A 16,580-nucleotide genomic window follows, 5' to 3' on the forward strand; every position below is an offset into this window, starting at 1 on the left:
ATATTTTCAATTAAACTTGCAAACAAGACATAGCGTAGAAAGTGGCTGGTGGGCCACCAACTGCTAGCAAAAGGACAACTCATCGTTTGAGGGGCATGAGGAGGAAAAAGGAGTCTAAATAGTCAAGAGAACCTTACAATGAGGAGGGGGAAAAATGGAAAGAGGCAGGTAAGAAGGGCAAGGAGCCTCACCCCCATATTCATGGTTTTCTCTTCTGTTGCTACTAGGTACTGGTTCTCATAGCTGAAGGGTACATCAATCCCATTCAACTGTTTAGTTTTTATTTTAAATTATCATTAGGGAGCACAACTATAATACCCCATACCAGGTGCTTATCATCAGTTATGGTGCACTTAGATGCTTGAAAGCAGAGATCAATGCATGACCAGCAGCCTTGTAATGTACATGCTGGTATGGCTCCTTGCTCTAACATCTGAGTGAAGTTTGCTCCTGGTATCACTGATAAGTGTATGTAATTGGCAAGAGTTAGACTCCTCATTGGGAAAAATTTAGTTCTGATCCTTATTCCCAAGAGTATTGAGAGAATAAGAAAGTAGATAATCTCCCTATGTGACCCTAACACAGATCTTGGGATGATCAAGGACACATTGTGCATACACAGCTCCCTACATAGCCAGACAAGTGTTTATCTATAGTCCATGGCAGTCAAGGAAACATTCCAGATTGTAAAGATAATGGCAAATGGGAGTTAATCTGAACCATCACGGAAGAGGCCAATGAGTGCAGGAGAAAAAACTGTCCCAAGAGCTAGACTGGAAAACTCAATCCTAGAAAAGATACACCTCACCATGGAAATAACAACTTCCAGAACGAAAATCAAAACTCATTGCTTTGCTTTCACTTACACCTTTACCTTCTTCACACACACCTCACCTTTCACATTGATAATCAAACACAAAAATCCATGTAAATTAATCCTTATAAACCCCACAAGCTGAGAAGGAGGAATGGGGCTATATTTTTAATTTGATTTCTGAATACTTGGGAGGTACTCAGATACTATGCTGATGGTGGAAAGAGAGAAAAAGACATTGTTTCCACATGACCCTAAGGAAGTAAAATCTCTCTTTACAGTTCAAAGATCAATAAGTTGACCATTGGCTTGATTTTCAGAAATGCTGAGCTCCTGCCACTCTCATGAAAGTCCATCTGAAAATCAGACCACATGTTCCTAAGCACATCTCTAATTGAAAGCTCCTTTCTAAGTGATTTCACTATCTTTTCATTATTACTTAGCAATCCAAAGCTATTCACACTATAATCAGGCAACTCACATCAAGAATTTAGCTGTTTAAACATGCAGAGAATTGACAGTAACAGAGAGGAAGCCGTGCTAGTCTATACACTATCAAAACAAAAAGCAGTCAAGTAGCACTTCAAAGACGAGCAAAATAGTTTATTAGGTGAGCTTTTGTGGGACAGACCCACTTCTTCAGACCATAGCCAGACCAGAACAGACTCAATATTTAAGGCACAGAGAACCAAAAACAGTAAGCAAGGTGGACAAATGAGAAAAAGATAATTAAGGTGAGCAAATCAGAGAGTGGAGGGGTGGTGGGGGAAGGTCAAGAATTAGATTGACCAAGTATGCAGACGAGCCCCTATAGTGACTCAGAAAGTTCCCATCTGGCTTTTATATTCAACTTTGGCACATTAACACATGGTTTAAATTGTGATGGGAACTTTCTGAGTCACTATAGGGGCTCGTCTGCTTACTTGGCTCAATCTAATTCTTGACCTTCCCCCCCAACCCCGCCACTCTCTGATTTGCTCACCTTGATTATCATTTGTCCGCCTTGCTTACTGTTTTTGGTTCTCTGTGCCTTAAATATTGAGTCTGTTCTGGTCTGGATATGGTCTGAAGAAGTGGGTCTGTCCCACGAAAGCTCACCTAATAAACTATTTTGCTAGTCTTTGAAGTTCTACTTGACTGCTTTTTGTTTTGAGAGAATTGACAGTTAGAAAAGGGTGCATCAAAGAACTGCTAAGGGTGTTAATTACAATGGCTCTACCACAGCTGGAAGTGGAGATACCAGCTCTTTCCTGTACCACCAATAATTAGAGGCAGTTGTAGTCACTAACTTTCGTTCACATTAGTTAGTTAATGGCACCCATACTCAAAGAGCTGTAATAGTGAATGTGCAAACAAAAACACCCACAGAGAAAATGATGGTTCACCAGTAATTTACAAATAAGACATTCTAGACATAAAATAATAGGGAGACTAATGACAATTTTAATATGGAAATTATTTTCAAATATTTATTTGTGGAACTAGTAAGTCTCATTCATTTTCTAACAATGCCCTTTCCAAATACGTACAATAGCATCTTCGAAAAGCTAATAGAGTAAGAGCAGAAAGATGCAGTATTAAAGTAACTTTCCTTCAAAAACAAGTGGCTTTGCTATAGGAGCAAACCAAATGCAGATAGTATGTCAAAGAGAACGTTTTGTGGTTTACCCTGTTTGATATAAATTTGATGTCATCATTTGGCTTTTGGGGATGATATCTGTATGTAGGAAAATACAGTATGCAGTCAGTGTAGATAGCAATACAGCTCTTCACTTTTGCCTACAGAAGATTGAGTATAATGCAAATAGAGCACTTTCTAAAGATATCCTCAAAATAATAGATCTGGGATCACTGAACTAGGAGTGGGTGAAGCTATACTATAGTTTCCTACATGTTGGGCAATCAGGTGATTTCACCAGCCTTCCTGTGTTTTTACAGGCTGCCGTATATGCGCTTGATCACATCAGCCTCTTCTCTGTCAAGGATGCCCTTGTCCACATAAGCATCAGCTTGTTGATCAATGAAATCCCTCAGCTTTGAAAGCTCATAATCTGCAAAACATGAATTCATGAACATTGTGAGCCTTCCCCGCTTCACAGTTTCACCTATGAAACAATGTAATTGTAAACATTATCCATCAAGTCTGTTCTCTGTCACCTAGGAAAGAATGGAACACACTACAATACAAATGAATCTTGACACACTTATACAAAACACCCTTGTGAAAAGCCTTCTTATATGTGAGATGCAGTAAGTTTTATTCATCTATCTTTCTTGTTTTGTAATTGGATTTTTAACACAGAACATCCTTCATTCTGGTGTTCAATGTACTGAAAGTCTGTGCATACAGTTGTTGTTGAGACCTGATTATGTTCCCAGTTCTCATGGACTTAACAGAAAATACTAACCTGACCATTTCCCATGAAAAAAACCCCATGACGTCTGTGGCTCAATTCTATGAAATTCAAGAAATCAAGTCACTGAAACTAAGTGAAAAAGACAAGATTATTCAGCTTTGGAAAGCTACAAGAACAGTTTCCAGATTTGAAAAATATTGCAGCGAGTTGTCTGTATTTGCCAGTCTACCTTACATTACTGAAAGATGCTTTTCATGTTCCGCAGCACTGCTAAATGATAAACAAGTCTAAACCCCAAAACTTTCATCTATACAGCACACTGCTGAGTCAATGCCACTGAACAAAACCTTGCTAGGCCTGAAAACAGAAGAAGAGAAGCTTTAAGGCACCAATTCTACAAATAAATCTGAAAAACTCCTTGAGCAGCCAGTGGGCAATCTGAAGCCTGACATTAGCTATGATACACTAATGCACACGCAGAGGGAAGTTTCAATGGAAGAATCACTGGCTGGAGGTCTGGAGCATATCAATGTTCTGGAGAGTCATGTTTATTTAAATGACTGACTATCTTTCCTAGGAATGTACTCCTGTTTAATTTTTACAGTGTGAATTATGTTGTCCATAGACAGAGCCATCAGAACGCTCACTGAAAATTTATTGTGATGTTCAAAATGGTATTTTAGTATGACTATGAATTTAAGGACTTCTTCCTTTAACTATGCACTGTGCACATAGACCATAATACCTTTCTCTGCTTGGTGGAACGGGTGTTGGAGGGACAATGTGCAGGCACACTTTCAAAACCAGACTAAATTAGGCAATTCAGTTTTTGCAGTGAGAAGAGTTAAAAATGGGAGCAGTGGAAACACTGCAATGATAACAGTACCAAGAGTAGGCTACTGGGAATCATGACTTGTGGGTGAAATCTTGGCCCCACTGAATCCAATAGGAGTTTTGCCACTGATTTCAATGAAGCCAGGATTTCATTCCTGGTTTGTATTCCAAGGTATGTTACTAACCTTAGGTAAATCACGTAATCCAGCCTTTTCTCAGCATACCCATTTGTATAATAAGTATAAATTGAATTTCTAATCCAGAACTTTCTCATCCGGCAACATCCATAATTGGGCATGATTTTAGTTAGCCGGTTGACCACTTATCATGGGTGTGGCCAAGTTTCCCATGGTCCCATACAGTTTGTTTATAGCCACCAGTCCTGGCTCTCAGTGTTCTGTGCTGGTACTTAGCTGTGATTTACTCCTAAATATCTTCTAAGAGATAAGTAAACAAAGGAAGTGCTGGTAATGCTGCTAGAAAATATTCACCTTCTGTGGTCCAGGAAATTCTCTTGTCTGGCACTGGTTAGGTCCTGAAGGGGCTGGATTAAAGAGGTTCAACCTGTACAATAATACTTACCTACATAGGAATAGAACTGTGAGGTTACAGTAATGTTTGTAAAGGGCTATAAAATTATCAGATGAAAGTGAAGTGAAAAATATTTATTGTAATAATCTTATTTATTAATAATAATTCCTATTCACCCCAAATGTACCCCCTTTTACCTGATACTGCAGGTGTGACTACGAGTAACACTTCACTTGTGATCAACCTGACACTGAACATTTCCTGTGGACCTAAATTAGTTGGACTGACAGCTTCATAATCCTGGTCGTGTTAGAGTGCCTATGCTAACAGGCTGTAGTTCCTGGGACATTTTGGTGAGAACTGTGCTTAAGGTAGGTGTGACAGGGTGTACCAGCCCCTGGAGGGGTGGGGACCAGGCTTGCTGGATGGGAAAGGCCCCTCCCCCATAGCCCTGCTGGGCATGCCCCTACTGCTGCCCCATTACAAAGGCCAGGGAGGCGAGTCAGTTGGGTCTGCCCAGCAGCAGAGAAGGAGCTCCTGCTAGAACTAGGGGGCAGCAGCAGCAGCAGCAGGAGCAGCTGCCGCTGCCACCGCCACCCAAGCAGCACCAGCAGTAACAGGTATGACTGTGGCAGCAGCCGCCTGGGGATCAGCAGCCGTAGTAGCAATGAGAGCAGCAGCACCAGCACCAGCAGCCCAAGGAGGAGCATTCAGAGCTGGGACGTCACACCTCGTCAGAAGTGGGGTAGGAAGTAGCCCAGGGCAGGGAGCCGGAAGGCGTGCTGCTAGCTCAGCATGTTGTGGTGGGGAACTCTGCTGAGCTGGTGGTTGGGGGCACACACTCACCCCAACAGGGCCCTGGGTGGGAGCTTGGTGGAGAGGGAGGGCCCAAGCTCCTGTACTTCCACCCGAGACCCTGAGGAAGGGGGAGCACTGACTAGGCCGCTGGGGCCTGACAACACTGACTAGGCCGCTGGGGCCTGACAACACTGACTAGGCCGCTGGGGCCTCATAAGGCTTCTGGGCCTGATGGACCAGATAAGGACTAGGCCACTGGGGCCTGAGGGCAGCAGGAAAGTCCTCAGAAGAGGTGTGGGGCTAGCAGCCCTGCCACAGTAGGCTATCATGGGAAGGATTTGGAAAGTGTTAGCTTAAGCCAGTGCTTCCTCTTCCCTGGATACGCACTCGCCTTTATGCCAGGGGCAGGGTGGAAGGGCTGTTTATGAGCCTTCGTGGTGGCTCTATGCCAAATGAGGAGTCCTATCTACAAAAGTAATGTCTGGGAACCAGATCTGCTGTTTCACAGTTGCTTTGTATGACCAGAGCATTGCAAAGTAGCCAGAGCAGGAAAAAGGCTCTAGTTATTAATATGTACATAATTAATTAGCACTATTGAATCTTAGATGCCCCCATGATGACAGTAAACCCAATTCCTTAGTCTTCATTCCAGTAAAGCTCCTATTGATTTCATTTTCAAAATCCCCAAATTCACTCTTGTTTTATAGAATTTGCAACTATGGGATCAATGTCATCGAAATTTGATGGCTTAATTAAATGTTAATTGGAATTGCAAAGTGAAGATTTTATCCAATTTTGACTAATTTGCACATGTAAATGCTAACATTATTGTATTTTCCTTTTGAACTCAGCATATGCTAGGTATGTGATATGCTGATTAACTGCATTATTATTATGTTTCTTTAAGCTTCATTAACTGGAATACATAAACAAAAGCAATCTTCTTTCAGCCATAACATCTGAAACATTACTTTGGACTGTGAAATGGCCATACTAAATTATACGGAGGCTAATTTGCATATGCAAATGAATTCAATTTGTGGTATTTCCTAAAAATAATCACAGAAATCTCCAGGAATGGTGAGAATGTGTGCTAGGAGATTTGATGATAGCACATTAATTGTTGTGTGAACAAGTCAAATTATGCTGATTTGCATATGCTAATTAGGTATCTCATGGTTATGTTTCTGAAGACTAAAAATTAATATAGATTTCCTAAGAAACAAGGGCACGTTAAGGGCTAGTTACTATGCCAATTTACATCAACTGAGAATTTTGCCCTAAGAGCATGTATCTCAATTGAGAAAGCATTCAGAGAAGGGCCTCATTCATCACGGCATTACTCACCTTATGCAAGTGTAACTCCACCAATTTGCCTGGGTCTTCAGCTCCCACAAGGGTTGGAAATAGAAGAGAGGGGCCCATAGCATCAGAGAACCACAACTGTCTTCCTGATGACCTGCCTAAGGCCAAAAGCTATTCCCAATTTCTATTTTTGTGTATAATGACCATCTAAATACGGAATTGCTTCTGTTTCCTGATTTGATGACTGACATTGTTTTAAACAGAAAAATAGCAAACAGCAAATAAGGGCTGATGACACCTCCAAGGGAATTTGCAGATGAATAATCATTTTGGTTAACTTTCATGAAACATTTTGGAACTGCGGACATTTTCCTGCATAAACTGACTCAGCCAAATCCTCACAAGCAATTACTAATAAGGTGTAACCCTGTGTTTATACGTGCTCTTCCTTTTGAAAGGGGCATGTTAATGAGCGGGTTCAGAAGATGCTAATGAGGCACTGCAATGAATATGGAGCGCCTCATTAGCATAATGGCTGCCACAGTGATTCGAAAGTGTGTCTTTTTGAGCTGCACGCCACCCGTGGAGATTGGACCTTGCGAAAGGACCCCCTCCCCCAGTTTTCGAAAGCCCTTCTTCCGATCACCAGACGTAGCCTATATGATTAGAGCCCTGTGCAGATACACGATTGGTATCCACAGCTTCATCTGCAAAAATGATCTGCGGATAACTGCATCTACATCTGCTGACGTGGATACCTTTGGATATAATGCGGAAATCTGCAAATTGGCAGGGTTCTAGATACAGGTTGAACCTCTCTAGTCCGACACTCTCTTGTTCAGCAATACACTCATCCTTCGTTTAATGAGTACTTTACTTACGAGTACTCACTAAAATGAGGGACACACATGCCAACCTTTGTTCACTAAACGAGTGAATGTCCCCCTCTTATATGAGCCAGATGGAGTCCCTGGTCCAGGGGCAGGGAGACCCACAGCCCTGTGGCTGGCTCTTCTTCAGCCACGGGGTCCCTGGCTCGGGCATGGCTTGACCCACAGCCCCGCGGCTCGAATGGAGCCAGCCACGGGGCCCTGTCCGGGGTGGTGGGGAGACCTGCCGTCCTGTGGCTGGAGCCTTCTCCCTCCCTTCCCTCAGACATGCAGCTGTCTGAAAACCCTGGGGAAGACAGGGAGAAGGCTCTTAGCCTGGTTCCCTCCCCTGCACTGGCAGGAATGTAAAACTGACCAGCCATGACCTGAGCAGTTTCCCGGTCCCGCAAGCCATGGGGAGACTGGAACCAGCCTGCCCCTGGTTCCCAGCTCCTGGCACTCTGGGAGCCAGGAAACTGACCAGCCCTGGTGGTTCCTGGCTCCCCTCCCCTTGCAGGAAAATTTGAGTTATGCAGTGATTGCAGGAACAACCCCTCCATGATGCAAGGTTTTACTGTATTAGTGCCCCCTGCCTGCCCCCCAGACCTCACCCTTGGCCAGGTTTTAACCCCCCTCAGCAGGCCAAAACTGCCTCCAGCCTTAGACCACCTCAGCAGCTCCAAAGTGCCCTCAGCCTTAGACTCCCCCTGCAGCCCCACACTGCCCCCAGGCTTATGCAACGCCCCCCCCCCCAGCAGCCCCAAACCACCCACAGCTTTACACCCCCCACCAGCCCCAAACCGCACCCAGCCTTAGACTCTACCAGCAGCCCCAAACTGCCCCCAGCTTTACACCCCCGCCCCCAGCAGCCCCAGACTTCCCCCAGTCTTAGACCCCACTGCATCCCTAAACGGCCCCAGTCTTAGACACTCTTCCTCCTCGCCGCAGCCTCTTCACCGGGACTGCAAGGCTGGGTGGCTCACCCAGCCCTCCTGCTCCGAGCAGGTAATGGGCATTAAAAACCAATTTACTCACGTGTTAAGGTTTCAGCACCTAGGCATAAGGTAATTGCTATCTCTAATGATAGAGAGAGCTGCTGGAGGTGGCAGCTATCTCTACTGATAGATATCTGCTTGAGGCGGCAGTGTTAAGAAACTGCAAATGGCTCCTTTAACAGCCACACACAGCTAGTACTGCCCAGGTGGTGACCTTTAACAAATCTAATGGGACCCATGTTTGGGTCCTGACCCATAGGCTGGGAATCCCTGCTCTACATACACACACTACATCCTATTTCTGGTGTCAAACTATTCAAATACATCAGAAAAGTACCTAAACTCAACTGGTTATGTCACGGCACAAGCACTTGGAACGAATTGGAGACTTTTACATGTATTTTAATGGGAATTTAGTGTCACTCTTATGAGTTTTTGCCTACGAGCAGAAATTTGGGAGCCAGTTGTGCTTGTATAGTGAGGGATGAGTGTATCTGTTATCCAGCATGATTAGACAACCACTTATCATGGGGGCGGCCAAGTTTTCCATTGTCCCATAAAGTTTGTTTATAGCCACCAGTCCTGGCTCTCAGTGTTCTGTGCTGTCCATTTAGCTGTAATTTACCCAAAATGTCCTCTGAGAGCCCAGTAAGCAGTGGAAGTGTTGGTGATGCTGCTAGACAATATTGACCTCCTGTGGTCCAGCAGATTCTCTCATTTGGCCCCTGGGGTGCCAAACTAGAGAGGGTCAACCTATACACATTTTGTATCAGCACCTGAATCCGTATCCATAAAAGCGAGCACACAGATGTGGACGCCTGCAGATATATAGTGGATATCTCCGGACTTGCAGGGCTCTCTGTTGGATTCAGTCATGAATAACCTTACTTGGATTGTACTAAATTTACCATCACCACTAGATTTTTTTGAACAACAAATTGCCAGCATGTACTACATAGAAGGGGTAGTTTAAGGGGTAAAGCTTCAAGAGATTAAAGATTTTATTATCATTTAACTGTGAATCAGGCCCTAATAAAATATAATGATGTTCAAGATTGCCATCGTGGAGCCATTCAGTTAAGGAATTCACATCAGTACATCCTACTGCTTTTCAAGACAGATCTGTGGCCACAGTCATTTTCAATTTGCTGTAATGCTGAAGAAAAGGTTACTATGAAGAGGAGTGAGGGATTGCTTGGACAGAAAACAAGCCTATGTGAATGAAGACTAATTGCTGTAACAAACACATTGATAAATGGAAATATTTATTGGAATTGGCATGAAAATTCTGCAGTAAAATGTAAGCCCATCACCAACTGCAAGTACTGCCGTGTGAAGTGGATTTTAAGAGGGAAGGAGTTACAGGCGAGAGAATTAGTAGTTTATTACAGCTGAGTCCAAACGTCTTTTACTGAGCTTCTGCAAAGGAAATGAATGTGCCTAGCTGCAGTCATGCACTGATTGAACAGTGCCACTTTCATACTTCATTGCACACAGTTGTTGCTGAAAGCATGTGGGGCAGCCCCAGCATCCTTTCCTTTTCAAAAAGCTTTGCACATGTATGCCCCCATACCTTACTGTTTCTCCTTTGCATGGACAGGATGGGGGTTGAAATCCAGCCTGTAGCATTAAGGCTTAGACAAGAGCTGGGGTGCTAGTTTGGTGTGATGCTTTGAGAAGGGAGATGGTATGGACCAGTCAAATGGCTCTGTTGTTCCATGGATCCTCCTCCTGCCCCTCCCATGCTGTTGCCAGCCCATTTCCAAAGAGAAGCACTGTGTTGGAGAATGAGCCTAAGGAAGGTTGGGCAGCTCTTCCAGTCACTGCTCCTCTTCCACAGGATTTACATGTGAAAGATGCACAGTGCCCTTAGAGCTTGGCTGCTACCAGTAACGCCACAATGCTCTTATCCTGCAGGTGCAGTTCCTAGATGTTTTTCACCTGGCCTGTTTAAGTTTATGAAACAAAACCTATAGGATTAATTTCCCGCTACTGGGCAAGGGATACACAGCGCTAGGGATGCACAGCGATGCACAACCACTGGGTTTCTGCAGAGGCTTGCAAATATTACTAAGATCACTTTTACTACTGCTAAAAATAATTCTTACAACTCTTCTATTGATCTCACTGAGTAGGGCTGACATTCAGTGCTTGCAGCAAGGCTTTACTTATTGTTCTCTAGGTTTGGGTGAGTGGGTGTTTAGGTTAAAGCAGACACAAGGAGTTTATTTCCAGCAACTTGGTCAACATAAATGTCGTGATTCAGAGCTAGTATGAGCAAGTTAGTTTTTATCCTCTGTATTAATTCAGTGCAATATTTAAATATATTTCCATAAGATCCTGGAACATTTTAACAGACTATTTACATAATTTTTACACATTGACTACATATGGGCCAATACTACCTGACAGTGATCCTAATAAAAGGTCATGATCCAAATATGCTCATAGACTCACATTTTATATCTCTGTGATTCAGTTCATCTCATCAACCTAACATATATGTTATAATTTATAAAAACAAATTGTAATAGCATCCACCCCCCATGTGCGAGATTATTCATTTCATACCTTCTTTGTTTCCCTGCTTGTTGTGTTTCTTTAGCCATTCTATGTTCTTCCTGATGGCTTCCAAATACGCCTCAGCTTTCCCTTTAGGAAGAGAAAAATCAAACACCCTTCATCAGTGATTGATACAGCTTGTTTAAGTGAGAAAACTTGGTGACAGGGGAAGGCAGATTAACGCTATTATTCATTTCCATTTCAGGGACCAGCCCTGTCATCCTTATTCGGGCAAAATTCCCATACATAGCTAGCAGGTCCTGTTTGTGAGAGATTTGTTAGCTATGATATGAATTATTTAATTCCTCCCTTTGATTTGTGTGTGTAATTCCCATGAAAATCCATAGACACTGCATGTGTGAGCAAGGGTCAGGCTGTGGTGTTTAGATCACAACACCTGTTAAGCAAAAAGTAGTTTTAAGACACTGAGGTATGATTTTATTAAGACTGAAAGCTTTGTGCATCAGCTCATATATTAAATATTGTAAACCTTTTCTATTGACTAATGAAACAGTGTGCATATAAGATTATGACTTTCTGAAAGGCATAAGAAAAAGCCCTAAAACCTTAAATGAAGGCACCATATTAGCTGAGGAAAGGAAAGAATTAAAGCGATATAATCTCATGTTATAGAACTTATATTTTGAATGCTGCATTGAGGCAGCTGGGATGATAACAGGTATCAATGCTCTGAACTCTTCATTTACTGTCATAATATAAAGTTCTGCATGACTTTGAAAAGACAACTGCTTATGCAGACAATGTTTGTTAAAAGCATCCTCAGTGTCTAGCAGTTGGTCATCCAAATTGCTTCATTTTGTAGAACAGACAATTCACTGCCTTTCAATATGAGTGTCTCATAACTCAGAATGGAGCAATCAGTATGCTAAGTCCACAATATTGAATGCACCAATGATCGTAGGTCACAAAATGCCACAGATGCAAAGAAGCAATGTCTCACTACAGTAGTGTATTAAAATGCATTTGATCTGCTTCCTAATGTAGACCGTAAATTCTTTAATAAAGAATTATGGCCCCAATTCAAACAGGCACATGTGCATTATAATGAGGCACATGCTTAAGTACTTTTCTGAATCAAGGCTTAGAAACAATATGAAACAAAATAAGATACTTTCAGGAGACAAAATGAGCAAATGGTACTATTTGCTAGTGGGATCTTTTGAGGTAAGTTCATATATGTACTAGATAATACACTAGCTTCTAGTGAAGTAACACACTGTATTCACAACTACACTAACAAACTATCTTCTCTCAGCCACTGGGATTGCTAAGGAATTGTTTTAAGGGATTAAAATATATTCAGAAAACGGTAATTAACCAGTTAGTAAACTGATACTTTTTTGGAACTAATGGATTAAATAGCAGGCAAGTCTGCATTAGGAACCTGTTAATGGCTCCAGTATGACTGTCTTCCATTTCCTTGGAAAAATCTGAAACTGTAAAAGGATAAACATCTGAGAAAAGGAAAAAATACTATTGTAAATACCACTTATCTTATTTTCATAATTTAAAAATTAAACATTTGTGGTTCTTTTCTGAGCACTTTTGGGATTCAAAACAGATGAAAGGCCCAATCCTGCTTGCCCATTGGACTCCACAGTAGAATTCCATTTACTTTACTGTACACAGCTGCACTGTCTCTGCTCTTTAAAATACACGTTTTAAACAAAAAAAAAATTGCAGAGAAACTTCTCAGGGCACAAATTCTGTCTTCCTCTGCTTCACCTGGAGCCAATCATGTCTAAGGCTTAAACAAGTTATTGCTGATAATATATATGTATGTATACTGCATTCACTTTTAAGGGATCTCTTTTTCCCATGATGTGTATATATAACTAATTTACATTATACAGAATTATGGTTTTTGCATTAAGGCTGCTGGTATTCCATTGCAGTCACTAGGCTAGATTAAGGATACTACTAATCATTCTGTCCTGTTTACAGGATTGGTATCAGAGAATACAGACTGGAGAATTTAAGACAAAGTGCTAAATTAAAACTGTCATTACTTGGTACTACTTCATCTGAAAAACCTGAGTGATTTTGATCAGTTTAGGAGGCAGAAAATAGAAAAAGAAAGAGACCTTCACAGTGCAAAGAAGAGCACTGAATCTGCTGGTACTTTGAAGAAAAAGAAATTCACTTTCTGGGATACAGTGAATGAAGCTCTGCCTCCCAGCAGCAGTGTTCCCTCTAATTTCTAACACCTGAGGGTGGAATAAATTTTGTTATGTGCATCAAGGCAAGGGCAGATGTGCACCACCAATAGAAACACATGCTGCCCGCTGTAGGCGGCCGTGAGTGCTCTGGTAATCAGCTGCGTTGTGCCTGGATCTCCCAGGGGCAGCTGCCCAAGTGCTCAGCTTACAGGGAACACTGACAAGCAGCAATCATGCATTTGGGAACAGTAGGTCACATCCACATGAACTATAGTAATATTAGGCCTGGTTGAAAATTTTTTGTCAATGGGAAAATGCTTTTGATTGAATGAAAATGTCTGTGAAAAATGTCTGCATTCAATTAAAATTTCAAATATTCATCAAAACACCATTCCCACAACAAGCATATCAGCTCAAAGAATGAGAGTTCAGACCCGAGAGCTGAATAGGAGTTGGTCCCACGCTCACGCAGAGTACTTGGCAGAGGACCAGTGGGCTTGTCTCTTTTTGAAATTATTCCAGTGGGGGTATGATGCTGTACCCATACATCTGTGCCACTAGGCTGTGTATATAACCCACTGCTAATCTGACCAGAAAAAAAAATCCAATAGTTTCGTGCATAGACTAATAGCAAGTGTACCTTTTGGTTCTTCATTGTTTGCTGCTGTATTTTGATCATCCACTTTTGTAGAATCCTTCACTGTTTCATATAGCTTTTCCATTTTAGCTGCTTCTTCCTTTGTACTGTCTGCCTCTTCATTGCTCTTATCTAAAGAAGTTGCAATGAGAACATTACTTTTGTACTATATGTACCAAAAGTGTTTTAAAAATCACACCATTCATTGCTAAGCATTAGCATATTCTTTGGGTTTGAAGGTTCCAACTATTCATTCAGAAAGAAACACCTAAAAGCCTGAAAATGATGCATCTCTAAAATTTACCTCCTGCCTTGGTCCTTGAAAATGCCTACATTTTCTCTTACAAACACTAATTCAAATCAGTCAATTAAGATATAATAAAATGCTTTCCCTAGGACAGTGGTGAACAATAAGAAGCCTGAAGGATGGACGTGGTTTGCCAGGATTGGCTTCTGATGGGCTGCTGGCATTGTGTTCACCTGCACCTCCAGAGGTAAGGGTGCTTGCAGTTCTTGTTGGCTGCAGATCACTGTTTCCGACTGATGGGAGCTGCAGGGGGCAGTGTTCTGATCCGTGCAGTTTCACACAGCTCCTATTGGCTGGGGACAGCAAAATGAGGCCAATGAGAGCTGCAAGTGCCTGTATCTGCAGAGGCGCAGGTAAATATAGGGCCGGGGACTTGCCAGGAGCTAACCCTGGGAATGTGATTATAGGAATCAATTGATTGCCTTCAATGGGCTTTAGATCAGGACATACAATCCACAGAAAGAGGCCTATCTCTATTTTTACTTCCTTGTATTGCAGTGTGCACAAAGAAATCAAATCCATCAAAGTCTAGGACCAGGTCCTTCAAGGCATTACCCATGGGTTGTCCTTGCATATGGGTCATACTCACTGAGGTAAGGACAGTCCCCACTGGAAGATGAATACTTGTGAATAAAGATTTGGAGGTTTCAGCAATTATGCTACAGCTCGTCCCTTCCAGCATAGACACTGTAGCTAAAGCCCTGGGCACATAGACAGCCCAGCCCTTTGCAGGCTCAGATCCTTAAATACCAGTTTGAAACCCAGTGCAAATTAGTTTATTTATAACTAAATACATTGAACAAGGATGTGCTATGAAATAGTCATTGCAAAGAGACAGAAGAATAGAATAAGTACCTGCTAGTAGCTTGTTTTTGGGGCTTTCGAGTTTACTCTTTGTCTGCTGAGCTATCATTGCATCCAGGTTTTCTGTAAAATAAAAAACCTAATTACTCTCTGAAAATTATAGTGCCCAGGTTACCCACATGGTTAAATTGCCTGAAGAAAACAAAAGGATTAAGCAAGGAGTTAATTCTTGTCACTGGAGATACAATGTAAAGACAACTGACTACCAGCTTATACTAAAATAGCTATTTGACTAGGGAGAACTTGGAAAAGTAAGAAAATATACTGCAGCTACACCATGATAATATGGGCATCAAGTTATACTAATATGCATAAAACACAGCAAGAGGATGTAGATATATTCACATTAGATTATTTAAATCATCCAAACTCTTCTTCTGTTTTGTGAATCAGCTGACAAAAAATATAGATCCCATTGTGTTTATCAACTACTCGTGGAATAAGGAATGGATTTGTATAATTACAGATATTATCTAGATCAAAGCTGCAAAAAGCACGTTTCTTTTTCCTGGAAGGAGAATATTCCCCTGAACAGTTTCTCTGGCAACTACTTTTATAGTGTAGTTGGGAAATTAGAACAGTAAAAAGATTTTGTGATGTTTAAAATGGAATCAACTTTTAGAAAGTTGGCTAGAATAAAACCAGTAGTGTTATAAGTAACACAGAAAATGAACATTTATTTAAAAAGATTGCATAAAGTCACCATAGTCAGCTATCATAGGAGATTGTAGAACAATTTCTTTTAATACTTGAAAAATCTTAAGGGCTAACTCTTGTCTCCGACAAAAGTCAAAGGAAAATTTGGCCCTTAAAAAGAAAAACATAAACAATTCAGATATGATCAGTGCATACTAGTAGAAGGAGAACAAAGTCTAGAATTTAACATAACACCACAATTCTATACTTCTAAATTAACAATTGCTCTGTAAAAGTTTGAGTGGTTTGATTCTGAACTGCCAGCTTTTCCTTTGTAGACATAAGTGAACCATTCATTACTGGCAGACTAGATTATTATGGGACTAGTAAAAGTCTTAAATATTTTAAATAACATTTTACTTATGAGGCACTGAAGAAAACCCACCGAACTAATTTCTTTACACATCATCTAGAAGCCTATTCTTCCAAAGGATAGAAGCCCAGCATTGCAACCTAAAGCTTAGATTTTAAAGAAACAAATTTTACTTCACAGCTGATAACTAGAAGCAATCTTGCCCTACAGCTGGTGAGAAATGTTACAGTCCAGCATGACTGAAGAGTCATCTGTATGTTTGTTTACATAAAATTTAAATGGCAATTTTTTGTTGGCTGTTCCTGGATATTTGCTGATACGTTTTGCATGATTGCAAATCTGTTCATTGGACACAAAATTAAGTGTCTTCTAAAACACTTTTCATTTGTTACACCTTTCTTTAAAATGTGACCTTGCAACATTTGTTCAGCTAAGGAAGACTGGATCTGGTAAGCAGTTGGATGAGAGACCCACGGGAAGGGGGGAGGGGAGGGAGAACAGCGCTGTAGGCAGTCATA

At 41.5% G+C, this 16,580-nt stretch overlaps 1 protein-coding gene across 2 annotated transcripts in view; it reads right to left on the reverse strand.

The window, feature by feature from the left end:
* Positions 1 to 1,897: 1,897 nt before the first annotated feature.
* SCG3 (secretogranin III) overlaps positions 1,898 to 16,580 on the reverse strand; it is a 53,973-nt gene continuing 39,290 nt past the window's right edge. For both annotated transcript variants that reach the window (XM_075007317.1, XM_075007318.1), the window contains exons 9-12: positions 15,045 to 15,116; positions 13,886 to 14,014; positions 11,075 to 11,155; positions 1,898 to 2,865 (exon numbers count right to left, since the gene is read on the reverse strand). In XM_075007317.1, coding sequence (XP_074863418.1) covers positions 2,747 to 2,865; positions 11,075 to 11,155; positions 13,886 to 14,014; positions 15,045 to 15,116 — 401 coding nt within the window. In that variant the 3' untranslated portion in view covers positions 1,898 to 2,746. The remainder of the gene's footprint in view (positions 2,866 to 11,074; positions 11,156 to 13,885; positions 14,015 to 15,044; positions 15,117 to 16,580) is intronic.

This window comes from Carettochelys insculpta, chromosome 12, assembly GCF_033958435.1.
Source record: "Carettochelys insculpta isolate YL-2023 chromosome 12, ASM3395843v1, whole genome shotgun sequence".
Classification (NCBI taxonomy): Eukaryota; Metazoa; Chordata; order Testudines; family Carettochelyidae; genus Carettochelys; species Carettochelys insculpta.